At 41.6% G+C, this 27,332-nt stretch overlaps 2 protein-coding genes across 6 annotated transcripts in view; both read right to left on the minus strand.

The window, feature by feature from the left end:
* Window positions 1–618: 618 nt before the first annotated feature.
* Window positions 619–3,944, minus strand: LOC124074728 (toll-like receptor 2). The gene is made up of 2 exons (XM_046417921.1): window positions 3,401–3,944; window positions 619–3,099 (listed from the first exon to the last, which is right to left on the minus strand). Exons 1-2 carry the CDS (start codon window positions 3,518–3,520, stop codon window positions 718–720), a joined length of 2,502 nt encoding a protein of 833 aa, XP_046273877.1. The 5' UTR covers window positions 3,521–3,944; the 3' UTR covers window positions 619–717.
* Window positions 3,945–5,029: 1,085 nt separating this feature from the next.
* Window positions 5,030–27,332, minus strand: part of tmem131l (transmembrane 131 like) — a 29,785-nt gene continuing 7,482 nt past the window's right edge. For 2 of the 5 annotated variants that reach the window (XM_046417985.1, XM_046417951.1), the window contains exons 4-34: window positions 23,937–24,008; window positions 20,427–20,550; window positions 20,138–20,254; window positions 19,364–19,468; window positions 17,660–17,737; window positions 16,410–16,563; window positions 15,597–15,655; window positions 15,407–15,512; window positions 15,182–15,284; window positions 14,802–14,946; window positions 14,443–14,613; window positions 14,280–14,349; window positions 14,076–14,199; window positions 13,921–13,990; window positions 13,691–13,800; window positions 12,896–12,965; window positions 12,644–12,777; window positions 12,220–12,362; window positions 11,897–12,083; window positions 11,493–11,678; window positions 11,172–11,321; window positions 10,506–11,058; window positions 10,267–10,397; window positions 9,525–9,694; window positions 9,228–9,440; window positions 9,006–9,075; window positions 8,409–8,530; window positions 8,149–8,281; window positions 7,676–7,746; window positions 7,406–7,539; window positions 5,030–5,453 (exon numbers count right to left, since the gene is read on the minus strand). In XM_046417985.1, coding sequence (XP_046273941.1) covers window positions 5,145–5,453; window positions 7,406–7,539; window positions 7,676–7,746; window positions 8,149–8,281; window positions 8,409–8,530; window positions 9,006–9,075; window positions 9,228–9,440; window positions 9,525–9,694; window positions 10,267–10,397; window positions 10,506–11,058; window positions 11,172–11,321; window positions 11,493–11,678; window positions 11,897–12,083; window positions 12,220–12,362; window positions 12,644–12,777; window positions 12,896–12,965; window positions 13,691–13,800; window positions 13,921–13,990; window positions 14,076–14,199; window positions 14,280–14,349; window positions 14,443–14,613; window positions 14,802–14,946; window positions 15,182–15,284; window positions 15,407–15,512; window positions 15,597–15,655; window positions 16,410–16,563; window positions 17,660–17,737; window positions 19,364–19,468; window positions 20,138–20,254; window positions 20,427–20,550; window positions 23,937–24,008 — 4,384 coding nt within the window. In that variant the 3' untranslated portion in view covers window positions 5,030–5,144. The remainder of the gene's footprint in view (window positions 5,454–7,405; window positions 7,540–7,675; window positions 7,747–8,148; window positions 8,282–8,408; window positions 8,531–9,005; window positions 9,076–9,227; window positions 9,441–9,524; window positions 9,695–10,266; window positions 10,398–10,505; window positions 11,059–11,171; window positions 11,322–11,492; window positions 11,679–11,896; window positions 12,084–12,219; window positions 12,363–12,643; window positions 12,778–12,895; window positions 12,966–13,690; window positions 13,801–13,920; window positions 13,991–14,075; window positions 14,200–14,279; window positions 14,350–14,442; window positions 14,614–14,801; window positions 14,947–15,181; window positions 15,285–15,406; window positions 15,513–15,596; window positions 15,656–16,409; window positions 16,564–17,659; window positions 17,738–19,363; window positions 19,469–20,137; window positions 20,255–20,426; window positions 20,551–23,936; window positions 24,009–27,332) is intronic. The other 3 variants (XM_046417977.1, XM_046417958.1, XM_046417968.1) reach the window with 3 other exon arrangements.

Genomic DNA, 27,332 nt, shown 5'->3' on the forward strand with positions numbered 1-27,332 from the left:
TTTTTTGTGTTAGTGTTTGTTTGTGTGTGTGTGTGTGTGTATGTGTGTGTGTTATCAGGACACCCTGACTCCCCTGGCCTGCCTGTCATCAGTATCCAGGCTTCCGTGTTGATTTTAGGACTAAAGATCAATAGCGGCAATATGTCAGCTCTCAAGAGCCTGACAATGAATTACACACGCTTTTAGGCACACAAGGACGTGGACACACACACGAACACACACACACACACACACACACACACACACACACACACACACACACAGGTTTACTTTATAAATGAAATGGAACATAATCATTTTCAGGTATACAGCAAAATCCAACAACAATGGTGAAATGAATGTTAGCAGAAAACATATTTTTGAAATATATTTAAGGTGTCTTGCTAGTTTGTTTAGAGATTGAAGATCAGTAAGCTGTTCGACATACGTATGAATTGAACACACAAAGAGAAAAATATCTGAAATAACATGTAAGAGCAGTAGTAAAGTAGTTTGTACAACCTCAGTGTTTCATTGTGGAATTAATGACTAATGAAAACTTACAAGGGTAAACTCAAATGTGCAGCCTTCACACAAATGTTAACTGTCATCAGGAAAAACAGTAAACTCAACTATATACAGCAAAAGTCCTCACTGAACCGACCTGAAGTGAATGTGACACAGAAAAGCTTTCAAACGTTACAGGCATAAAAAGGTACCAGAGTAGAAGTCCAGAGTTTAGTTTATGTGAGTTTCCATCATCATCGCCTTGGGTCTTTCAATAGCTGCTCTCAAGTTTTGCCAGAACCTGGGGATCTGTTTGTCATCATCAGGCCACTCCAGGTACGTCCTGGAGTTCATGACTCTCCGCAGCTGACAGAACTTTTTAGGGATGGTGTCTTTGTCAATGGGCTCCAGCAGAACTAGCACGACTGCGTCCTCATTTTGGTTAAACAGTCTAAAATGGGTGTAATCCAGCTCATACTTACACCACTCACTCTGGATAAAATGCTGGGAAAGGACAAAAAGAGTTCTGTGACTCTTCTCTATGGCATCCATGATGTTGTCCAAAATCCAGCCTCCAGGAATAAAGTCCCTCTTGTGGAGGCAGAGCTTGAGAGGAGGATCCACCTGCTCGACTTCTGGGACCAGATGTGCTTCCACCCAACCAGAGTCCATTTCACTGTAGGACACAAACGCATCAAACTCAAGTTCTTCCTTTTTCAACTTTGGCTTCTTCTTCGCCCTCAGCCAGGCCCAAGTCATCCTCATGTACCACACGACGCTGTATTTGTGACACAAACCTGCAACGAGCAGAAACACTGCAAGGATGCCCAAGAAGAGTAAAGAAAGAGCTAGAGCTGTGTGGCACTCAAACACCGACAACCTCGCATCTGCCACACTCTTTCCTCTCACATCATCAGGGGAGTCACAAACATAAGACTTCAGCTCATCTCCAACCGTGACTCGATGGTGCGGCAAGTCACTTGTCATGAACGCTACAAAGTCACATGAACACACATATGTGTTGGCACCAGCCCCTAGAATGGTCAGATTATGATAATCATTTAGGTAATTACCACTCAGCGTCTGTAAACTGTTGTTTTGAATCTCGAGAAATGAGAGACGAGGGTATAAAACCCCTTCTGGGAAATTACTGAGCTTGTTGCCAGAGATGTATAGCTCTGTGAGAAAAGGCAGTTCAATGTTGAACACGCTCAAGTCGTTGTTCGATAAATCGAGGATGCGCAAACTTGCCGGCAAACAAGTGGTCACATATCTTAAGTGTACTGAGGAAAGGTTTAAGGAGTGGAGCCTTGGCGGCCAGTAACAAGCCTCAGGCATACTGTGAAACACATTTCGACTCATGTCAATGTTTTCTAGCTTTTCCAGCTTGGTGAAAAGCTCACTGTTGATGGACCGAAGGTAATTCCCGCTTATATTGAGAGTTTGTAGATTCAAAAGGACACCTTTGCCATAGCACATCATTTCACTAAAAGCCAGATCACTAAAAATGTTGTCACTGATATCCAAATACTCCAGGATTGCAAGGTCTTTAGAAGTTTCACAAGGAATGGCAAAAAATTTGCACTTTATCACAGACAGCCTTGGCGCCATGTTCAACAGAGGGTTGCGGGAAGACAAGGCCGGGAAATTGTAGAACTGAGGGATATCAACGTTTCTCAAGACAACCTCCTTCAAACGATTGAATCTGTACGATAAGTCGCTATAAAAGAAACTCAGGATAACTGCTGTATCTTCAATTGCCAGCATAGTTATATCGGAATCTGACAGGATATCAAAAACTGCCACACAAGCTCCAACAGTCATTTTACAGTTTTTAAAAATAAGCCTTGCTGTTCCTCTGTCAGCGACCACTTTAAATGGGCGCATTTCATTCACTTTGTAGAAAGACGTGTCAGTGAATGTCAGGGTTGTGTTTGGATGTGCAACATCAGATAGTATAGCTTCTACGAGTGATGTTCTCCTAAACGGACCATTGAGACCGAGTGTTACATATTTAATTGGCCCAGTTTGTCTCAAACTTCCTTCTGCATAGAATTGCAGATTTTGTCCATCAAAAATGACATTTTCCAGAGCACTGAGGCCAGAAAAGTCACTTTTTGTAACAGACAGAAGGTTAGGCCCTCCAAAATAGAGGGTCTTTAATCTCTTCAGTGACTGGAAAACATTTCCTTGACCCAGTGTTACGTATTGATTCCCCAAAAGATTCAAGTGCTCAAGAGAAAAAAGGTTCTCGAACCATTCAGCAGACAACGTGTCCAGTCTGTTGAAGGACAAGTCCAGTTTCACCAAATTCGTCAGCGGGGCAAACGCTTGAGCCTCGATCGTTTTGATTAAGTTGTTATTCATGATCAGAGACTGTAAACTGGCATAAGCAACAAAGCAATTTTTCAATATTGTCCTCAGTGTGTTGAACGAGAGATCGAGTTCAGTGACAAGATCCGAAGGGGCCGCAGGGACTTGACTCAGGTTTTGTCTTGAGCAGTCGCAGGATGTTCGTTCACAGCTGTGACACTGTGGTGTGGACAGTGCGAAGCTGTGATGTGTTAGCAGAAGGACAAATGTGAGAAATGCCCGAAATGTCATCTTGAGTATCTATAAAACACAAAAGAAAACCCCAATATCAGATGTTCGTAATGCAAAATGGTCTGCAAGGCAACCCAAGAACAAAAAAAATACAATTGCTGTCTGTGTCTGTCTAATAAGTTGACATACATGTGATAACATCAAACTACTCTGAGTCATCCTTTTTCCAAGGCGTCATTCAAACAGATTAAATGAAGCAATTTGGGAGAGATTTGGAAAATTTTACAGTTGAAAAGTCTACAATAACTGCAGCTGCACAATACATGAAGCACGAAGGAGGGAAATTACAGTAGTAAATAGAAAACAATACCTTGAGGCGCATCTGTGGATAACACACAGCTGAAAATCCTTCCCCTGCACACTCACAGCAGGACAGAAAGTTTTGCTTCTCTACTTTGAAAATGATTTCCCCATGTCTATTTTGACACATAGGAAGTTCACAGCCAGAAATACTAAAATGACCGTTTCCTGGCAAAGCCTGAAGATTAGATTATCTCACGAACAACAGAGCAGCCAACAGCAGTGGTGGTGCTGGCTTCTTCATTTGACAGGTCAGTAAGCCTGTTTCTGTGTGCAGAGAGCTCAACAGTGGTGAAAGAGGTACTCAGATCTTGTACCTTCGTTTTCCCAACGTTTGAGGTAAAAACACAGAAGTATTAGAATCAAAATATATTTGATTAGAATTATTGATGGCTTCCTGAGTTCATCATTTTAATGCTGAAGCTAGTAAAAGTGAATTAATTACTTTATATAGTTTAGCTGCTGGCTTGTGGATCACTTAAATTAAATATTCCTTCCACACATGTATGAAGGCACAGCTGCATATAACTTTTCTGGAGTGAGTTTGACAGTTTTGTCCTCCCCCCCCAACCCCTTCAGTCTTTAAAATGCAATCAGACTTGGTGTCCCCCATGTCCCCAATCAACCCCCCCCCCCCCCTCATTCTCCCATCAGTCAGGAGCAGGAGGGGAGGTGAGCACACATTCAGTACTCCAGCTTCAACCTGTTCAGAAATATTCAAATAAGGTACAAGTACCTCAAAGTTGTACTTGAGTACTAGGTGAGGTTGTGAATTTGTCTGTATGTTTTACAAGTGAGAAGGGCTGATGAGCTGTCCAATGAGAGCTCGTAAAGACCGCAACCCCACACAGAGTAAAATGACTGATGGATGGATGCGTACTGTATTTACGAGTACGACTACGCAATGAATTACCTTATTTCCTTAAAACCACCCTGATGGTTCCATCAGTGTCTGTCATCTGTTTTTTTAACTTTTCTTCGTTTTTTAATAGAAATCTTGATATGCAGATTTGGCAACTGGAAAAAGACAAAATCTGCTAACATTTTTGAGCTGCGCTACAGGAAATCTTTGTTTAAATCTGTGTTGTTTCTTCTCCCCTAATTTAGCGTTATGAATATTTTTTGCGTGTTTGTGTACATGGTTAATAACGGAATCAAATTTCAAAGTAAAACAGGATCTAGTGTTTTCGGATTAACCAGGGGATTATGAATCAAAATCTGCACCAAATTTGTGCCACTCCTCCATAACCTGCATGAAGCCTCACAGCTTGTTGGGAGTAATTTAACGTAGAAACACAGAGATGACACGTAATTGTGAGACTGAAATTCGGCAGTGTGTTTGTGGTTAATCTGTAGTCTGCTTTGGTTTTTGGCATCACTTTCTGAAAACAGCACATCCAGAAAGCTTTAGTCACCACTGTGAGCTTTGAGTCCATTTTCAAAAATAGTCATAAGTTAAATGTTATGTAATTAAAGACAGATTCATATGTTGCTCCAAGTACAAAACCTTTTTTTTTTTATTTTCTATGATCAAAACTGCAAAACATCTAGAAAAATATACAACAAATGCTTAACCTTTCACAACATTTAACATTTGAAAATGGGAACATAAAAGAAAAGGAATATTCACATTTCCCCATTAATGATAAAAGAACATTCATTTTTTATTTCCTTTCTTTTACATATCAATGTTTTATATGTTTGCACTTATTGTTAAGGTCTGCCATTCTTGTTTTTTTTTAATCTTGTTTATTTTAAACATCTCCACAGTAGCCAGAGTCGTTGGAGAGCTGTGAGTTGGAGCTGCGGTTGGAGGACGAGTTCCATATGTCCAGGTTCATGTGTGGGCCGAACGGGTTGAAGCTGGAGTATTGAATCGGTGCGCACCTCCCCTCCGGCTCCCGGCTGAAGGGAGAATGAGGCGGGGTGATGGGGGACATCGGAGACACCGGGACTGATCGCTCAGGTTGGAAGTGGCTCTGGTAGGGCTCGCTCTGGGGGGTCCAGATGGATCCAAACAGACTGGACATGGGGGAGAGGCTGCGGGTACCCGAGAAGTATGGCTGCATAGGACGGAGAGAGAAATAATATGAGCTGTTAAGACACTTTCTCTGAGCATTTGTAGCTGGTGTGTGTGCTGCCTAAAGAAGTTTTATATCCCAGGTGTTACGTTATCATGAGTTTCTCAAACCTTACCTGCCACTGCGCAGGTAATCTCGTCTCTTCTCTTTAGCCAAAATAAAATGACCTTCCACCCTCTCTCAAGCAAAGATGACACAAAGCAATGACTTGCAGTTAAGATGCATCACTGATGCATGACTGGTGGCTGATGCTGACTTGGTGTGTTGGAATGATACGAGAATATTTGCACAAAGTCTGTTTTCTCTTGGAGAAAACTCTTTTTACAAAATTGTTCGGCGTCTGTTTTTAAATGTCATTAGACAGAGACTAGAATTCTGAGGCAGATTTTTGAGACCAATACTTGAGAGTAAAAATTAAAAACGAACATATTACCACTTTGGGCACAAACAACTCTTGGATGCAACCCTCCATTTTTGTAAATAAAGGACAGATAAGTTGATTTTACCGTTTCCAATGAATTATTACTGCCTAAAGCAACAGTAAATATAACAGTAACACTGGAAGGTGTATTATTAGATAAGTGTCAACTGAAATGGATTTTCGCCTAAAATCAAGTAATCAAAGGCTTTAGTTACAGCTTACAGGACATTTATGTGCTGTGTTTTCTTTTTGCATTTGACCTAAAATATACAACAATCCTGTATCTTATGTATGGGACATTTGAATAACCTGAGGGAAATGGCAGTCAACAGTAAGTCTGTGCATAAAGAAGAAGCAACAGACAAAGAGAGAAGTTTATAAAAACCCACTTTCAGTAAGACGGAGTCTATTAAACCAGAAGATCTTGTTCCTCTTTTCTGCTCAGATAGCCGAGAGCAGAGCGGCTGATAACTTCCTCTATAAGTTACGTGAGACCTAACAGAAAGGCCATTGGGGTCTTTATCATCATGTGTAATGTGTAACGACAACAGAAGAGGGGAGGATTTTAGTGGACACAATCGAGGCGGCAGGTGAATGAGGATGTTGGTGCAAATCCCAGGTTTCAGGCAGCCTCTAATCTCTTCAGTCATCTGATTTCTCATTTCAAAAGTTTAAGATCGCATTAACAATCGCAGCACAATCTGATGTGCAATCACCTGTAATTTCCTCACTGTTTTCCCAGAGTCATTTTTAAAGATTTCAAATTTTTATTCCACATTAAGCTCCTCCATTTATATCAAGATTTCACCATCAACTCACCAAAAGTTGCTGCACGAATTTCAAGACCAAGCAAATTTAATCACATCCTGTACATCTATTTCCAAGTGCACACGTGCTTGTTGCTTTTTTTATGAGCTTGAAGTTGGCCAATTTGATGTGATGGCGTAACTGAGGCTCTGCTCTCCATTTCATTTAAGACAGTTTTGAAATAAATTACGAATAAACACGTGCAAGAAAGGGAAAAAGTGACTTTGCCTGCATGACAACAGCAGAGCTGCAATGCTTAACTGTTAAGCTGATCTACAGAAAAATAAGAGTTTTCAAATTAATCGTTTCAGCTGCTCATTTTTTCCTTTAAAGCATTCGTTTTGGAGCATTTGAGGATTTGAAGCATTTTTGGGTGATACCTGCTGAACAAGAGGGAAAAAAGGCTTACATTTGTGTGGGTTCAATGTATGGTCTCGCTTGTCCTTAGTAGTTTCAGTTTAGAGTACACTGAATAACTTCGGATTTCGCGCTGTTCATCGAACAAAACAAGACATCTGAAGATAACATGTTGGGCTCTGGGAAATCAATCAATAAATATTCACAATTTTCTGACATTTCACAGGTGAAACGACCAGCCAACATAATAATCAGCAAATCTAACCAATAATGAAAACAATCCATAGTTGTAGCCCTGTAACGCCAGTCTGAATTTATTCCCACTGACAGTCATATTGCGGCTCGTCACCTTGCTGCCCACGCAGGCTGCTGTATCCCAGGTTGAGGGCGATTCCTGAGGCTGTTCCTCACACCAGCCGGCCTGACTGCAGTGAGCGTTCTGGCCGTCCTGACTGGGAAAACCGCTCGGAAAAGTTCTTTTATCTACGAGACGAACAAGAGAACAAACGTGTTGGACAGATGGCATGTATTCAGTTTCAAGTGATTTAATTCTCTGCTGACTGACAGTACAGTGTGTAATACAAACACACAACTGGATTAAGGTATGAGGAGATCGTACCTATATAGTTGGCTTCGTCGCAGTAGGCGTATTGACTGTTGCAATGGCTGTTGGCACTGCTCCAAGTAAACCTGTAGGGAATAAAAAGGAAACGTTGGATCCAACGGTTAAAACAGGGACAGATAAACCACTTAACTGCAGCACTGGGAAGGCTATTATTCAAACTGTAAGCCGGCATCAGTAACCACGCCAGGTCAGGTCACCCCGAGGGGCTACGTTACGTTGAGTTTGTAGATGTATATGCATGTTGGCTACACAAAAACAGGCGCGTCGATTTAGTTAGCGAACAATTTCCTTCATTTACAGAAGATACAACGACATTAGAATTCATCTGGACTCGTGTTTCTGTCCATCTGATAAATTTAGGTTCAATATTCACGCTCTTATTAGCAGTTTCAGTCTTCACCAGCTGTTGGAGGTAAATACACGACCCTTCAGACGGCCACTAAACAAATGGGCATTCAAACACCTACCCGTTATACGACGCGGTGGTTGCTGGCTGAGGTATGTAGGGCACAGCTTCGGTGGCGTTGTATCTGAACTCATTGGTGAGGGGGATGGATGGGGCCGACCACGTCTGTTCAGGCAAATACTGACCTGCCAGGTCTGTGGGAGCACAGGACAACTTTCCATTAGGGACCAAGACGTAATGGACAAACCTTTTATGTTGTTTAAGACATCGACAGAAACTGATTTGAAACACACAACAAAAGAAAAACAGGTATGTATTTACTATGAATGTCTTTATCCATGTTTCTGTCCACTCTTGCAGCAACAGAAGCAAAACTCTGGGCAAAGCTGGACGCAGGGGGATCTGGGCTTTGGCACTGGTCTTTACGGTACAAGTTGTTCATGCTAAACAGAGACAAAGCGAAGTTTACAGTTCAAACTTTACATAAACAGAAACAAAACTGTACCTTTTCCATAAATTCATAGATTTTCATCAGTGAAGCAAAGCTGATAAACAGAAATGTCAGGTTTTAGTAAAATCTAATCCAGTCTTCAACGTGGCAATAAAAACACAACCGGAACAGATAAAATGTTGTTGTGCAACACAGCAGTATATTTTGAATTGCCATATTTATTAATCATTATTTTTGCTTTTTTTGTTTTTACCTATTTTTTCATGTAATTACCTACTTTTTTATTGAACTCAAGAGGTGCTCAACACATTCCTTACATGGGACTGCTTTAAAATTGATTTTTTTTCTTTTTAAACACATAAACCAGTATTAGAAACACATGCTAAGATAAGAGCAGGTTTCTGTGGAGGCTCACACAATCATCAGTTCTTGTGTCCAGTTGAGTGTGTGCGTGTTTGCTGAGGTACCTTTGAGCCTTGTAGTTTGTACTGATGGTTTGGTAGCAGTCTGGGTAGATCCCGTACTGCACCGAGTCCCCTGTAAAAAAAATCAACATGAGAAAAATCGGTTTGCAAAATGTCAAAGTAATGTAATTCACTGCTCTCCTCTGTGATAAAACACCGGCACTGTTCTGTAACAGTATGCTAATAGTTGTGGTTTTCCCAGATAAGCACCCAAGTGTTCTTTACTTTTTCTCGATGAGGTATTGCAGCCGTGTGTTCGGGCACTGGGGTCTCGGTCTCCCTCCATGCTGCTGGTGCTGCTCCAGCTGCCCCAGCTCCCTCTGCTGGCCCTCACGCTGCCCGACGAGCTGCCGGAGTCCGAGCCCGACTCGCACACTCCGCCGCCGCCGCCACGCCGTTCTGTGGTGCATTTCCGTCGACTACGAGCAGGACACACACCTGCGGCACATCAACAAGGCGAGTGAGTTTAAAATGAAGCGTTGAGCTGGTGAAGCAGCAGAGAGCCGTGAACTGGATGCCCACCGTTCTGTTTGAGGGGGCTCTCAGCACTGTGTCCAGGCTTTGGTGCTTCTGACTTCAAGCCGTTGCAGCAGCGGTTCCTGTTGCGGGTTCCACTGATGTTACGGTCCCCTGTTTTCCAATCGGGTTCCTTCTCCCTCTCTGGCATCAGCAGCACATTGTGCTCAGGAGCACTAAGGCACACAGAAACAAGGACCACACATTGTATCTTACTTTTTGGTGCTTTACAAAACTGTCTTGTATGCTTTTTTGATGTAAACATTATGGTCACTTATTAAATAGTAAACAAGAACGCATCATCAAGCTGTGAGACTGTTGAACTCTGGAGGACCTCTGTAGCCCCCTGCTGCTACCCCATCCCCACCCCACCACACACACCACCCCCTCACCACTTCCCTGACAACCACCCACGAAACATTGCAACAACGCCGCCATCTTGCACAAGAACTTGGCACTACTCTACCATTTGCACAATACTGCTGTAAATATTGTTGTCATCCCTGACACTATTTATATTTTTTTTTATTCTGGTAGTTCTTATATTTCTTATATTTATATAGTGCTGTTTTTATAGTTATAGTAGTTAGTATTGGTTATTGGGCTTGTACCGTGACCAGGGAAACTAATTTCGTTCCACCTCATGTGTCTACATGTGTGCAATGACAATAAAGCTCCTTGAATCCTTGAATATGAGAAAAAACATAAATCAAATCAAAGATGAAAATATGGGTTAAGGGAAATTTACCTGGAGACAGTTTCTGTCTTCCTGCGACTCCTCTTTCCCTTATTATTTCCTGAGGCAGACCCAGTCTCTGCACTCTGCAGTCCCAGTCTCTGCACTGTTTTCTTTTTCTGGCCTTTCTCATCTACTCTCAGCTGCGAAGAGAATAAAATATTTTTTTCATTTGAGAATCAGAATATATGGTTTACAAAGAGCCAGAGTCAATTAGTAAAGACATAAAATTTAATAAGTGCTTTTGTTACCTCCATTTCAGAACTGTCCCTTTTCTCAGAGTCGATCTTCTCTGCATAGTGCTCAGTGCAGCTCTTCTCCACAGGGCTGCACACCAACAGGCCCGGTCTAGGTCCTGGACTCAGTGTGACGTTATCTGGGAAACCAGTAGGCATTTCCATGGGAAACATAACTTCTGCTGGCACTACATGTTCTATAGTGCTGTGGGGTTCCTCTTTAAAGTCTTCAGATGTCTTTTTATCCAGCTCGCTGATGAAAGCTGGTTCGTTGTTGTTGCAGACATCGGGGTCTGGGGTCAGGGAAGGGTCTGGTGTTAGGTCCTCTTGCTCTTCATCCATTGTCACAGGACCAGCTGATGCTGTGGACAAGCTGGACTTGTATTTGGTGTAATATAATGAAACCTTGTGTTTCTTTTGTGTCTGGGATGGGGTGACTGAGGAGCCTTTTTTTGAGGATTGAGGGCGTGGGGCGGGGCTGTTGGCCAGGGCTGGAGAGCCACGCCCTTTACCTTTGTCTGAGGTGTGACATGTGTCCACATAGCTCTTACAGCTGCCCTTCGTTTTACTGCACAAGAAAGGCACAAAAACAACAAATGAGAGTATTTCAACATCAGAAAAAAATCCACTTGTAGTATTTGTCTTTATGCCATCAAACTCTCTGCAAATCTGTGGACATACTTTACTCCATTGGGTGTGAGGTTACTCATGGGGCCGTTGTCCCGGGACAGGACAGAGTTGTGGTTGCTCCTGATGCTGGGTGTGGAGAACTCATTCAGGATATACTGCGCCTGATGGAAGGCCATCAGACACACACCGAACAGGGAGAAGCTGAAACACAAACGGATGTCCAAGCAAGTTAAAAATGCAGAACAACCGGACATTCAGTGTGGTCAGCGAAACTTAAGTCCTGTGGCAACTTTCAGTGCAGGTTATTACTGCACTCTGCTTTCTTGTGGAGGGAGACTGTTAATAATCTAAAAGTTACTTAAGGGTACAAACCACGTGAAGACGAGCGTGACCACCCAGAAAGTTTCCTCCCAGCTGGGGCCAGGAACCACCTGAGCGCAGAGAGGCAACATGTGGTGGGGCAGCGTCACGTTGAGGGTGAAAGGGAAAGAAGTACCACGTGAGGTGACCAGGGTGAGGTCCCGGATCACCCAGGACGAGGTGAAGTCTGGGGTGAACCTGAGGAGGTAGAACCAGGGTCAGGTAGAGACAGTGAGAGGCAGGGAAACTGGCGACAAACAAACACAGTGAAGGAGAGACCTTGTTCACTTTAACTCTAATATGCAGCAATGAAGAGCCGATATGACAGTATTATTCAGATAATCAGTGACAACAGTAAAAAACACAAACAAACAAACAAACTGCAAACCACTAAAACAGGCTAAAATTCCACTTACGCAATGGTGATCTCAGAGGACGTGTTGTGGTCAAGGATGAAGGAGCGACACTGCAGGACCTCAAAGCCGAAGCCCTGACACTTATATCCGTTTATGTTCATTGACATGACTGTCAGAGGAAGCTCCCCTGCATTCTCCACCTTGAAACTCTTTCTGATGGCGAAAAGCGGCTTGTTGGTGCGCAGACCTGCAAGGGACACGCAGCAAAGTTCAGCCTTTTGTTAGTTCGACTGTCTTATCTTTCCGTCAAAAGTGAAGACTTAGCAGTAAACTTCATTACTTAACAATCGTGCGGTGATATTAAGTTTAAACATTAATCTCACCATCTCGACACTCCATTAGAGTTGACTGAGGAACATTAAAGCGCAAAGAGGCTCCTGGGCCCGGCAGTTTGCCTCCAACTCTTAGCAGCTCTTTGGCCCCGTGGCCCTGCACCGTCTTCAAGTCAAACACTGTCAGGTTGTTCCTGAAACGCAGTTGAAAAGACAAAGTCAATTTTTTTTGGGCGTTTATTCTTTGGCTATTCAGATTGCTACCCTGTGCATGAAGTGGAACTTGTGAATTTCCCCAGTGCGGCACTAATAAAGGCCTACATTAGCTTAAAATCTGTGCTTTTCCTTCTATGACAAATGTCATAGAAGGAATGGAAGGAATCTATATGTCAAAATATCTACTGGAGGCAAAGAAGAAACGAAACTGCAAACTTTAAAACTTCTCCGCCGTCGCCTTAATGATGTGAATTGCTACCTGATGATGAGAACGGTAGTGGTGGGCTTGTGGTCAGAGGGAGTAAAGACCACAGCGACTTCTCTGGCCTCCCAGGGCTGCAGCAGCAGACGCAGGACACCTTCTCCTGTTGCGTCCCCCATGTTCTCACCCGCCTGTAAACAGAAACACAGACAGAGTGGATCAATGGTGGGAGAGAAAGCAATTCAGGCAAGAATGAAGCACAACAGGGACAGTGTTGTCCAGGTGTTCATGGAATGTCAAAAGATTTACCTTTGGAGGAGAAGCCAACAAAGAAAACTCTGTAGTGCTGACGTTGACAGAGAGGGGGCTGATGTTAAACCTGCCAGTCAAAACAGAGAAACGCTCTTTGACAAATCAACTACAGCAGGCCTGGGAAACATTTTTTTTTCCCATAATGACAAAAAAACAACAATACACAAAGAACAACAAATTGAGCAACTGAATTAAAGCATGAAACACATGTAGCTGATGGATGGTCAACTGTTGTGTAAAAATATTCTGTTTGGCAGTGAATTTGGTACACAATTGAAGGATTTTCTTCTTCTCCTTCCTCCAATGACAACGTGTTCTCTGAACTCCTTGACACTCTCTTAGCATATCAAACACACTGGCTTTGAACTGACACTGGTGATGAAATATGTCCATTGTTGGTTAAAGATGTGATCGCGCTCATCCTAACTCATGTCTCTGTCTTCACAACCACTAATGTGACTTGTCACTTGAGGTGAGTGAGCAGGAGTCAACTTGAGCCCTTGAGTCCTATCGAAATGCAGACAGCGCCCTCTGCTGGAGCCAAATTAAATAACAATAAAAACTCATTGTAGTCATTCATGAACATATTGCTGCTTTTTATTGACTCTTTGGGGATTGTTTTATTTTTCTAAGAGAAAGTTGTAGGCAGGGTTAAGATGGTCCAGGTTCTACCCATACGTGAACTAGAAGGATGTACTGGATCAACATGGTACAATGTCATAATCAGCTGAGGCACAAAACATTTGCAGGTGAATAATTCTCGATATCAAACATATACTCTTGACAACATACCATTTAGTTAGGAGGTCAAGGGCCTCCATGGGGGCAGGGTACAGGGAAAGGATTCGAATTTCTATAGAAACCACTGAAGAGGAAGGGTTCTTCAGCGTGAACGTCTTCACCTGAAACAAGCAAACCAACAAAAAAAACAACCGTTTTCTTTTTGCCGTCAACAAAGGTCACAATTTAAAAAATACAGTATATGCACCATTTGTAGTGAAGAGTCATTAAGTGTTGCCAACCTTGCTCTCATTGACGGGTGTAGCACCAAAATCCAAAGGAGAGGAAGTCTCTACGGGCAGTCTGGGCCACCTAAGAAAACAAAAAATGCTTGATTGATGATTTTAGTGTAATGATGGATTACAAGACAAATAGCAGCATGAAAAACAAAGCTGACCTGCAAGGCAGCTTGTCTTTGTGGCTCTGCCATCGAGAACAGAGCTCAGCAGCCAGTTTGCTGTCTACAGGCCAAGCTGAGGAGAAAAAGTCTGGCAGGAGGGAGCGCTGCCACTCTGAACGACCTGATGGGACATTAGATAAACACATAAACGAACGAGAAAAACCCCATCTTTTCATTATGTCTTTTGGTGTAATGTCTCACCCGTTTCAGACAATCTTAGAGGGCAAGATCGTCCACATTCTCGCTCTGCCTCAAACACCACTTCCCCCTGCTGAAACACACAACATATGTTACCACATCTGATCTTATGTACTGATCCAAAACCTGACAAACTACCAGCTGGCAACTCCATCTAGTATTATACCTTGAAAGGAGTAGAGTGAAAGTAAAGGGGAATGTGCAGGGCTGTGCCCAGGCTGGTATCCAGACTGAGAGTGGACAGCTGGTTGACAGGCAGGGCCTTGCTGAGCAGCTGCAGAGACAGGATATGCCAGCAGCCCTGGGGAACTGTCAGTGGACCACTGAAGTTCATCACCTGACAGACAGGGGGCAGCACAGACATTAATGTCAATTCCTGTCCTGAACAGATGATATCATATCATAATAGTCAAAAGAGGAGTCTGTTTCTATGTCTCTCTATGTCAGAATTCACTTAGCATAAACAAAGAAAGTTGGCTGCACTCAGATCTGTTTCTTATCATTACGTGAGGTGGTAGTGCATACCTTCATGACCCCCTGCAGCTTCTGTGAGAGGCTAGCTTTCGTCACAGTGAGGGGCAGGAGGAGAGAGTTTGTCAGCCACAGATCCAGCTTATCTGCATCGCTCTGTTTTACCTGGAACAGACTGGACCAATCTCCCTCGGCCCGTCTGAAGACAGCAACAATATTCAATTATTAGGTACCACATGTTAATGACACGATGTGAGCATCCAATTCAACAATTCCAGATGGGACTCACTCACATTCATCACAACAGGGACAACATAAAAGTGTACTTCCAGGTACTAACTACAGCCACAGTGCTTCCAATTTGTGTTTTACACTTTAGTGTAATGGTCTCTAAGGGCAACTGGAGTGTGAAATGCAAAAGGTCTCAACATTACCTGTGTGTGATATGTAGTTTAGGAAAGCTGGGGGTTGTCCGGTTTCCCTGTATTTTTAAACTGATATGACTAATACATTTTCTTTCGTGGCCAGGCAACGAACCTGATAGAAGAACAAAATGGTTATTGACAAAATATTCCAAGGCATTTGGGTAAACTGCCCTTCTAATTAGAGACGATTATATGAACTGGGAAGAAATTATTTGAACTGAAATGAGTTTTCACCTCTGCAGGCAAGTGAAGCCACTTCAGTGAAGTTTTTTGCTTCTGGTCTCAGCAGCACCTGATTAAATTCCAGGCTGGCCTCAACTTTTGATAGTACCTGCATGTCCTGGGGATAGAAATCACATTGTTTAGCCTATAAACTGCAAACTATGATAAACATAATATAGCAACACATACAAAAATCTCTCACCTTTACATGGAGCTTCTTATCTCCAGAATTTAACATATAAACTCCTATTTTTGGTTCCCCTGCAAAACAAAAAACAAAAAAAAAATTAGAGAAATAAAAAACATGTATGGAAAGTTCTCCATTACATTTTTTCCTACGTCATTAAGAGGGTTTGCCGAGACCTGCTTTCTGAGGCAGACGGATTACTCAAGTAAGACTGTGATAGAAACGATAGAATAGAAATGAAAAATTATCTCCACATTCACACGGAGTCAGTATGATGAAAAACTTAAACCAAATTAGTTAAGGCCAAGTCACTATGGCGATTTTTCGGAAATACCAATTTTTTACTGATGCAATTCAAAACAACACAGACTATGAGAATATTATTATTTACAGTAATTACACCAATGCAAATGCTGTGTAGACACCTGCAGCCTGTGTGTTACTTTGTTAAGAGTGTCCAGGAAAGCAGAACTGACGTCTTCTTACATATTTCCCATCAGTTCTTTCAAAATAGCAGGAGAATCATTAAAGTCTCTCCTTTTGTTATGAACTTCTTTTCCTCAGAGCAAAAGTAAAGAACAAAAAGATTGCAGATGTCAGAGACCTTTTTGATTTTTTTCTTTGATAGTGGTCCAACACAAAACATTTTCTGTGGAGCAGAAGAAGCTGAAGGAGCAGCAACACAAATCGGATGTTTCTCTTGACAATATGAAGCATAATTTATGAAGACAAATCAGTCTGGATCAAGCTGTATGGTGTCTTTAAGTGACGCTGCGTCATCACATTTCCCACCGCTAATCTGGAGTCAGACAGGTCAAACAAACCCACCGAGTGCAGCCTGTCCTGCAGCAGGGGTCACCAGGAGCACCAAAATGTGCTCAATGACGTAAGGCTTGAGTTTGTCCAGGTCAGCGGGTCGGTCACCACACGCCGACAGATTAATCTGCAGACTGAGGTCTTCCTCATTCTGGAGGCAGAACCCCTGGGAAGGACAGGAAAGGCATATCAGTCACGCATCAGACACAAGAAAAAACATTTGAGAATTATGAAATTCAGTGAATAAGAACAGGAAGATAAAGAAGAGTTGAATCCATTATCACTCAGAAGATAGCGAAGACAAATAGACAAAAAGGGAAATTTGGATAGTCAAGATCCAAAGAATGCAAACAAAGAAAACAAACAGTGATGGAAAAGAAACTGAATTATTTTCATTGCCACAGCAGAAAGATGCATGATATTATTTGACAGACAGAAACAAACACACAGTAACGCAGTAAGCAGTGAGCAGTAAGCAGTAACTACTGCATACCCAAACCACTCACCCCACCCTGTGACTAACACTCTACTGACGCTGACAGATCAATACAGGGAGAGTGCAAATCTCTCTCTACACACCGAGGCTCGTCTCAGAGGGTGAATCAGCACTTGACGACCTGCAGACAGATACCCTGGCCTGGTGCCACGGGGGCTCAAGGATGCAATAGCAAACCTAATCCCCTGAAACCGAAGCTACTGCTAAACTTCCTCTAAGGCTCATTTAATGTGCCGGCAGCACTGACGCTGACCAAAGGCAGGTTTTTGATTTTGTTAGCAAATACTTGAAAAAGAACGGACAAGCAGGTGTCGATCCGGGATACGAGCTCGAGGTCACAGATGCGACACTCACGCAACAGAATGTAGAGATGACATCAGTTTGTTGATGACATAGTTAGCTAGTCCGCAGTCGCCTCAGACCTCATGCGTATTGTGCCACACGAGCACTGGGAGCCCCGCGTCAATTATAGAGTCTCTTGAGAAAGCAATTAAAAGTCTGGCAAGAGATCTCACCCTCCTCAGGGGTTCTGGAGGCGCTCAGATGACGAGCCCAGCTGTCTGTTTGAGCAGAGGGCCAGCCTGTTGAAAAGTTCGAAGAGCGGGCGTGGCGGGATGGGCGTGAAAGACTCACGACGATGTAGGAACAAAGTAATAACAGTGTGTGCTTTCACTCAAAGTCTAATCAACGCCCCTGGGATGCATCTGAGAACGTCTTAGAAAAGGTGCGGACGGGTTCTTCAAATAAATGAGAGATAAATAAGTACCTGAGGATTGTTGAGCAAACTCTTCGGTAAGCTGCACTCCAGGAGTAGACCCAGTATGGTGATGTTGGAGGCATCTTCCTGCAGGACAAACGGCATGACAGGCCATGAGATCAGAGGTTGAAATAAAAAAACAAAAAAAAAACAATGATGTATCAACACAACTAATTCCAATGTGGATCGTGGTAGACCTTGCGAGACGCACGTATTGGATCAACATTAAGCGTCGACATTTAAATGTATATATCACTGAACACCGATCCATCACAACAGGATGAGCCTGTCGTTTTTTCCAGGTGAAACCGACCCCCGAGAAACACTGGCAGTGTGTGTCGTTTTCCAAGCCAAATTATTTTTCTGATTTGCCGTCTGCTAAACAATGAATTCACCAAATTCAGCGCCCCATATATATGTATCGTTATTTTCCAAGCTAGCGTGGCTGCTGTACACCGCTTCCATCATGCGGAAGTGGGTGTGGTTTCATCTTAAGTAGGATGGCCAGACGACAGATGCACGCCGTTATGCTGGTTACGTGTATATAAACTTATCTCGTGAGCGCAAAGTGCAGGAATTAATTACAATAATAACTTCACCGATATTCACTTTGATGGACAAAGCAGAAGCAGGACCCTCAGGAAGAAAATATAACAACAAAATAGTGGGGCCAAATGGAGACAATATCAGGTAGTGGAGGGTTAAGGTGTGATGGATGGATGGAATATGAATGGACAGAGTAAAAAGACAGCATCACATAAAAGCAAATAAATACAAACAAAAGATAACAGTAATAAAAGCAATAACAATAAAAAACATAAAAAGAGTAAAAAGAACAAAAGCGAAACAAGGCAAGTCTATAAAATTGTCTCTTCAGCAAAAGCAGCAGCATTCCATGTAGTAAAACAAAGGCCTTAATAAACATTTTTTTCCTCACTGGCCACTCTGCAGCTTAACTTTTCAAATATCCTACTAACAGCCAAAACTTTATGGCTTTGTCACCAGCTTTGTGTAACAAAATGCCAATTTGTGAGACATGAAGCAGAAGTGCCAGGTAGGCAGACAAAAAAAAAAGACTGACACACTTTGAAACTCGACGATGAACCCTCTGAGGAAACACACTGTAAACATGGGGAAAGGTTTTTGCTAACTGTATGTTGAAACACGGGGAGCTTGCTGGGAGGAGAAAAGGCTGCATTCAGCACGAGCTGCAGTCTGAGTGATTATGAGAGCTGAAGTCTGTCTGCTAAGCTGTCATTTTGCAACTGCCACTCCACTTCCTGTTGTGGAGGCGAGAACTCCTTTCATATAGCTTCTTGTACACTTTTAAAGCCTTGGCTTGCCTCTAACCCTGTGCTCCGCTTTGTCTTTGGTTTTTTGGTGGTTTTGAATGTCCTTTGACATGTGTACAAATGAAGGATTGCACAAAGCTTGTATAATTTTAAGCAGAGTCTTTGTGGTTATACTCTGCAAGCAAATGCAAACATCACACTTGCTGACTGCACACACATTAGCGATGATTCTAATAATTTCATGATGGCAACAGCTTGCCAGCGTCTATAACAAAGCCTCAGTGTACATACGCATGCAGCTGTGTGTTTATCTAGGCTGGCAGGAAAGGGGAAATCAGCTGTTTTCCAGCAATGAGCCGTTAGTCACAAATATACCATGCACAGCCTGCACAAACCAACACACAGATATTTAAATGCATACCTGAGTTTGGGTCAGCTTAATGCTCTGGATGTGAGGGAATATTAGCAGACTATCCTTTCTTTGGACAGACTTTAATGAACCCTGGTGAACTCCCACACCAAATACCTGGAAAAGGAAGAGTTAACATTGTTAAAAAGGGTTCTCAACACAAATAGATTATATTAAGGCCAGGCAGCAGTGGTGGTGAAGAAGAAGAAACAAGAAGCACTGTCATTTAGTGGGTCAGAGTTAGCCAATGCTGCAGTTTGAAACACGATAAAGAAAAAGCTTTTTAATGCAGCACCACAAAGCATGTTGCATTTTCCAAAAAAACTTATTTGCATTTAACTGTTTTCACTGCCAAACAAAAACAAATCAAGGGAGCAGCCTGAAACTTATGGCGGACTTTCAAATCTATATGAAACCGGAGGTAATAACAGCTTAAGACTGATAATAATAATAATGATAATAATAATCATTATGATAATAACATCACATATTATATTAAGTTAAACTATGTGTGTAGGGCCTACCAAAGGTGTTAGGTGTTACAAGGTTTATTGCATCGTAATTTCCGTAATGACTGACATTATACAAACAGTCAACACGACTGTGATTAATAAGCCACATGTTAAGATGCAAATTTGATCTGTAAACAGTACTTAAGCAAGGGCACAAATTGCGTTAACAAAACCCACAAAAGCATCTTTCAGTGTAAAATCGTGCACTGTGATAGATGATTTCCCTATTAGCAAACTGAGACTCTACATCATCAGTTGTGTTAATGGAACTGACCTGGTATGACAGCAGGCCATGGGCCGATGTGTTTATAAATAATGTGTTTTCTACACTGCCCTCCTCGGACGGGAGGAAAATTAGTTTAAAAGATGCCTTCCCTCTGGGTGGAATCACCTGGGACAGAGACAGCACACATGAGAAGTTATTTTAGATATTTCGACAAAGAACAAGACAAACAATTGAGAATAGAATTTAGACATTACTTTACTTGTGTATATATTGGGCAGCTAACACAGACACAGACACACACACACACACACACACACACACACACACACACACTTACTCTTCTGTGAAAGAAAGGTATGTAAAAATGCCTGCTGGATGTAAACATTGACAGCAGTGTCACAGGAACTTCCTGGCTGGGATTGTGTATATATATGGTTTCAGCTCTTGCCAGCCCCAGCGGCCTGTAAACAAAGGACAGAGCAGCATCATTAATAAGGGGCTCTGAACAAACCCTTTACCCATGGAGTACCGCTGCAAACTGAGATATTTGGTGCCAACATTTTAAAATGGCAGCAAACTGCCGGCACACAATTATCACTGAGTAAGTGCGAACAGGACAAATCACGTAAAAATACGATCTTTCCCATTCGGACTTTTTATTAAATTAGATCATTCTGCTGTGGTTAATGTTAATTTTAGCAACTTCTCTATAAAACACCATACAAGAATTTTTCATTCCTCTTCTAACGCCATGCCGTGCATGACACTGCGTGAAGCAAAATGCTTAATTCTTCAGACCAAGTTTGATATGTCGATGGGCAAAACCAGGAAATAAATTCACATGTATTTTTGTATTCATATAAAAAGTTAGATGGAGCTTTAATCCACCATGTGCATCAGTGCTTACTGCCCTGGTAATTTAGTTAGTACAGTAAGTCACTAAATAACTAGTTAGTCTTTCCATTCAGTCAACATGGGAAAGATACAGGATGAAAAGCAGCCATTTGCCTCTGTCAACAGATGATAACAAGTATGAGCTCTTCATGGTTCATCTGAGAAAGGCCGCACTGTCAGAAGGAAAACCACAGATACAAATAAGGACATAAGGAAAGCTTTGGGTTTGGCCATGTCTGCTAATATAATCTATTACAGTGAAATGTCACCATTCAGCATTTTGTTCTCTGTGACATCAAGAGTTAATATTGTCTTTACCTCACCCCTTCCAACTGCACCTCAAGTTAATTAAATTCATAGTTTAATTATAGTTCCAATTTAATTAAAAACACAAATATCGGTTCACAACAGTACATTCGAAATCAATTTGAATTTGTGCCAGTATTTATAAAGAGTGTTTCCTTAGGCATATAGGCTGACTGAGGTGGGGTGTGACATACTTTCATGATTAAATTACAAGTTGGCTGGTTCTTAGAGATTATCTTGCATAAGAGGCACAGTGTACTTATGGCTCAGTATGATTACATGTTTACTCCTTTGGATATGCAGAAGGTAGTCACAATTAACAGGAACCTCCATAAAATATACTGCAATCCAAACCTGTAGCCTTGACACAAATACTGCCACTCTGAAGAGATTTTATTTTTCTTCAGAGTTAACTGAGTCCGTGCCAGAGAGGTTCAGGTTCATCTCAAATGAGGTCATTGGGCCGGTTTAATGCCTCAGTCCATGGTGTTGCATTGCATTATAGTGAAATTTTAACAGGTTGTGTTTGTGTGCTCACTCACTTCCAGCAGAACATACACACACTGGTTAATGTAAATGAAACTTAAAATAGATAAGATAAGCAGGCAGATTCCAGGACTCGACATAAGATATTTATTTCCTTCATGTGACAAATACCAGACTGTAAATTACTTGAAAGAATCAACGCCATGCAAGCTGAGAACTGTCAAAATGGTGCCTGAAAACGCTTCATGGACATGACACAAAATGGGCAGCAAAGCAGCAGGAGCTATTTTGGGAACGTAAAAACAACCAGAAGTCCTATTAAGAAGAGCTGGTTATTCCAGTCTGCCTGTTCACTCAATAACAGGACTTGCAATAGAATTTTGACCAAGAACTTGTATGTACTTGTCCGCAAGGTTTTCTGCACTGATCAAACTCCTGAGACAGCAATTATCTGGTTGGCACATTTATCTGAGAAGACTTTCGAGATGCTCAAGATTCTCACACTGCCTCTCCGTTGCAGATGTTACAACCTCCATATTACACAGACTTCCCCTCTTCATTTGGCCAATGCAGACAAGCTATGCGTCAAAGTGTGCTGTGCTTAAACACAATACAGTGTTGGACACAGCGAGACAGCAAACGGCACATGGAATCTGCTCGAGGAGAAACCCTGATCTAATTAGTGTGGGGTCAATGACGGTTTGTATGTGCACAAGAGCTTCTCTCTAAAGGAGGAAGTCCAAGAATACAAAAGTAACATTTTTACTGCTTTGTTTCATTTTGAGAAGGGAACAGTACAATTTTATGTGGGTTGAAACATTATCTTTATTGCACTTCTAATTTCTCTGCAGCGAACATGCAAAACCGCAACAGTTTGTTCAGCAGGTATAGGCTATGGAAAATAAAAAATAAAAGCCATGTGTTATGATTTAGGAGGCCAATTTCAGCTTAGCACAACGCTGGAAAAATAACTTAAAATAACTTCACCCTATACGAGCTTCCAGTCTACAATGTATCATTATCACATGACTCACTTGACATCTTCATTTGAGATGTTCAGTCAAGCCTCAACTGAAACATCTTTCACTTCCTGTTTGTCGGTGAAAGTTTGACTTCACTTTCCTTTTAAGCGAATGAAACGGATGCTAGCTAGTTTCTTCTTTTACTTTGCGGCCATTAACCCGGTAAAGTGAGAAGTGTTTTGGGTTTACCGTCACACTGAGTTTTGTCCAGTAAGCACGAGCATAATTTTGCACATGGACAGACAGGATCTTCCTAACCCCGTCAAAATTAAGTCTGCTGCAGATGTCGTCTAAAAATCATCTATAAACACCAGCAAGCCAGACAGCCAAGCACTGTTTGCTACTCCAAAGTGACTTCCAGTAATTCTAACACTAACTTTCTTTGGTCACATCTTCAGGATTACTTACTAGTTAGTAAGACCGGTGTAACTGAACAGTATTATTACCACTGTTTCCACAGTTTGGACGGAAAAGAAAGAAAGAAAAAAAAAAAAAAGAAACCACAAGCTGAAGTGTGGGACTTTGAAATACTGCTTCAGGAAAATTGTAGCTGGGATCAAACCGGCATTATGAGATCAGTGTCTAAATATTTATCCAATACTAATAAAGATTTTTTTGGTCATCTGCCTGTTTTCTGGATTCCAAATGTATGATACAAAAGACTACAAAATAGATGCTGCTTGAGACTGTTTGCTTTTAATAGGAGCAATGATGACTACTGCCCGAGCACAGCAATATATCTGATATTCTGGATGTTTTGTATGGAGGCAAGAGGCGAAGTTCTTAACCCTTCGACTGGGGGTCAGCCCTCTCCAGTGTGTGGATGCTGGGAACGGGAGTCAAACTGCCATAATTGGATATCCTGTCTGTTCCTTCAGGTTGACAGGCCCCTTGCTTTATGAAATCTTGCCTTTCCGCGGCATTCATCACAGCGGCAGGTTGCTTGTTAGGACGTCACCGTCTTATTTTAACTTGAGTCAAATTAAGTCAGTGGAGTTTTCCACATCACTCAAGACACAAAAGTACACTTGGTTACGGGGTGTGTCATAAAGGATTTCTGCATTTTCAGAACAAAATGAGTAATATCTTTGCTTGTTAAGGCACGCCAAATTAAAGCAGGAAGTGAGAGCAGTACTTACTGCGTCCCAAACTCCAGCGCTGGTGGTTGAAAATGCAAGGGCCTCAAATTCTCCCGTGTATACGGAGAGGAGCTGGTGGAAAAACGAGAGAGAGAGAGAGAAAAAATAAGAACAAATCACAATACTTGAATCTCATCAGTGTCACTAAAAACTTTAAACATGAGAAGAAAAACAACCACATTATGTTACTAATGTCTTAAGGACACCGTGTCCCCTTTCCAACAGAGCATGTGGCTGCTCACAGGGATGAGAAACTATTATTGCCCCAGGTTGCCTCACTAACCACTTCTTTCTCTGCCTGAAAAAGAGACTTGGTTCACATCAGCACATACATTAGATGACTTGTCATAGTTATCTAATGCCTCCTCAAGGGGGGAAGGAAATTACTCATATTCATAGCCTTTTGGATATGAAAATAATTTCACACTCCACTGAAGGTTCCAATTAGAAAGCACGTGTCTCAACTGTGTTAGATCACACTTCATTACATTTCAAGATCACAAAAAGTATTACACAATATTAGAGAGTACCATATGTAAAAAGCAGCACACTTCTTGAACAATGATTTAACACTTTTAACAAAGTCTGGATATTAATTCCTACAGCTGGGAGTAACAAAAAAAAAAATATCCTCACCACCAAATAACACAGTTATCACCAGGTTAGTTTTTAATAAAATTCTTATAGATGTAACAGTGGGGGAAACAGTGGAGCGGTCACTAAATGTATGGAATATGAGACTTCTCAACACACACACACACACAGCATTATTCGAATGGCACACAGCCATGAGCAGGCCTATCTGCCACAAAACCAAATATTACCAGAGTTAAAACCCATGTAGGTAAGACAGGACACATTTATGCTCAAAAGTACAGTGTTGCACAAGAGCTGTACTGCACAAAATCATATCACTATTGCCTCATCAAAGTTTTATCCATACTGTACACAGCACTGTGAGCACACTAAATAAATTCATACAGCTTGAAAGGGGTTATTTGTAATCAGTTATGAGTTCTATTTAATCACCTGAGTGTACTTATCCCAGTAGGCCAACAGTGATCACACAAAGGCTTCCCACTGTAGACCAACAAAGCAGGTGTGTACTGAATCTAAGTTGCTCTGCACAGCATGTAAGCAATGCTGAATACAAGCAACCAACCATAAGTCGGGGTTAAAACAGGAAACTCTTGTCTCTAGCAGCGCCCTTTTTACTATGTTTTTACTAGTGAATATGTGTGTGTGTGACATCCTGTGTTAATGAGCTCTGGGAACAGACACACTGAAGCAGGAAAGCAGCAGCTGATTTGGGATGATTGTGTGTGCATATATGAACCCAGCTGACAGAAGACTCGCACAGCTGTTGACCAACAGGAGCAAGCAAGAGGAAGAACTACAATTCAATCAATCAAACATCAAGCCAAAAGCCAGAGATATTCAGTTTACTACCACATGCCAAAGAAGGGCAGCAAAGGCAAAATGTTTCTCTCATTACTCAAAGAAACATCATTATTATCACACTCTGAATATCTGAATAGTGTATTTATATTATATTTTTATCCTATTGATCACATTTCCGCTCTGTGGTCATACAGACAATACACGTCTATAGAAATGTCTTATTGTGGAAATAAATACATCAGTCAAACTTGATTTGATTTAGATTTAAAGTTGGGAAAATACTTTCACATTTGCAAAAAATATTACACTCGCATATAATATGATAATCAGTATTACAAACTACATTTTACTGTTGTTATGGGGCATTTCACAGTTTACGCAATGACTAAAGAACCACAGTGGTTTTGTTGTGGGAGACTGTTGATATGATTGCTGACACATTCTTCCAGGACCAGAAATTGCTGGGACATGTTTAAAAAAGCAACTCAGCAGCAGGATCTGCATAAATCTGAAGGTGAAACGATGACTCTGTTATAGGAGCAAGTGAAAACACTCCACTGTCACGCTGCTTTAAACGTCTCATTCTAAAAAAAAAAGACAATAATTCACAACCGCTTCTGCTGAAATACATGAGGGAAAACGTCATACAACATCAGTGCTGAAGTAGTCTGCTCCCTGCCAGAATTAGTAAATTGAGTTTCATGTCCAAAACAGTTCCATTACATTACATACATATATGAAAGAAAGAAGAAAAAGAAAAACTGGCAGCGTCGTGTAGGCTTCCAATGATGAACATGCAGAATCGGGATGTGGAAAAGTACAGCGCACAAGATTATATAATGAAATTAAACGTTAGGAAGTGTTCAACATGGATAGCTTCCTGTTAAGACAGCAATTTACTATCTCATTTAAAGTATCATTAGTGGTTCTCCACCCTTTTCTCCACATTCTTCTTACAATAAACAGTCAACAACCTACTGTACAAATTCCATAGTAGATCCAAAAACATACATCAAAGTCGATAGTAACTTGAGTACTACTGAGGCTGTTCCAGTGTGACGATAATGTGCAGGATATGAGACTGTTCACAGTTCAATCAACACATTTTACAGGAAGGCCAGAGGACTTTGTTTCTCTTTTACTGCTGGGTATACTCTACTGTTGAGAAATTAAACACATAAACTGGTCATTTCTGCAGCAGAAAGATAAAAATGGCAACCGCTTGTTGGTTGTATTGTATTTCACATCTAGCTCCACATAACTGGCCACCTGTGCCAAAGATCTGCTGCACTGGTTCACTTTCTGTGCAGCAGCTCAGCTATGCAATCAGTTGTAAGGGAAGCAACAAAAAAAGAAAACAGGGTCAATGCTGAGACAACAGAAATCAAAAGAGCACTGACAAACCCCCAAGCAACTCTTAATCATCCTTCTGGTCTGCCCAATGAACCTTGCCTCTGTGCCCCAACAAGCATCAAGACAGGAAAGTAAAAATAAAAACAGACAAAGGATTTACAATTTGCTTTCGGCCTAACTGAATTGGAATAATAATCCACAATGGGTAATAGAGGCTTGCAACATTCAATGTACACACTAACTGTACTGCAAGAATGTTTTTCCTTTGCAGACAGATCATGACAGAGGTGACATGAGCAATGAAATAGGAAACAGGTAATGGAAAGCTTAAACGCAGCTTCAGAGTGACATAAGCACTGGTGCTTTCATGTGCATGCTTCAGAAGTGTTTACGTTCAGATTGTGATGACATTTAGCTCTTGTTTCTACTCACTGTTTCGGACAAAAGCACCTGCCAAATGAATTTAATGCAACAGGCTTCTTTCTGTTTATTTAAAACCCACACTGTTGTCAAACAGTTGACATTAACTGTAGACAGATAATGCAACCTATAGTTTCTGCCTTTCACTCTTGACACACACCTACTCTTTCAATCCACATTGGCTATTCATCTACCTGTCCTTGAGGAATGAAGTATCAAACT

Source organism: Scatophagus argus, chromosome 2 (assembly GCF_020382885.2).
Source record: "Scatophagus argus isolate fScaArg1 chromosome 2, fScaArg1.pri, whole genome shotgun sequence".
Taxonomy (NCBI): Eukaryota; Metazoa; Chordata; class Actinopteri; family Scatophagidae; genus Scatophagus; species Scatophagus argus.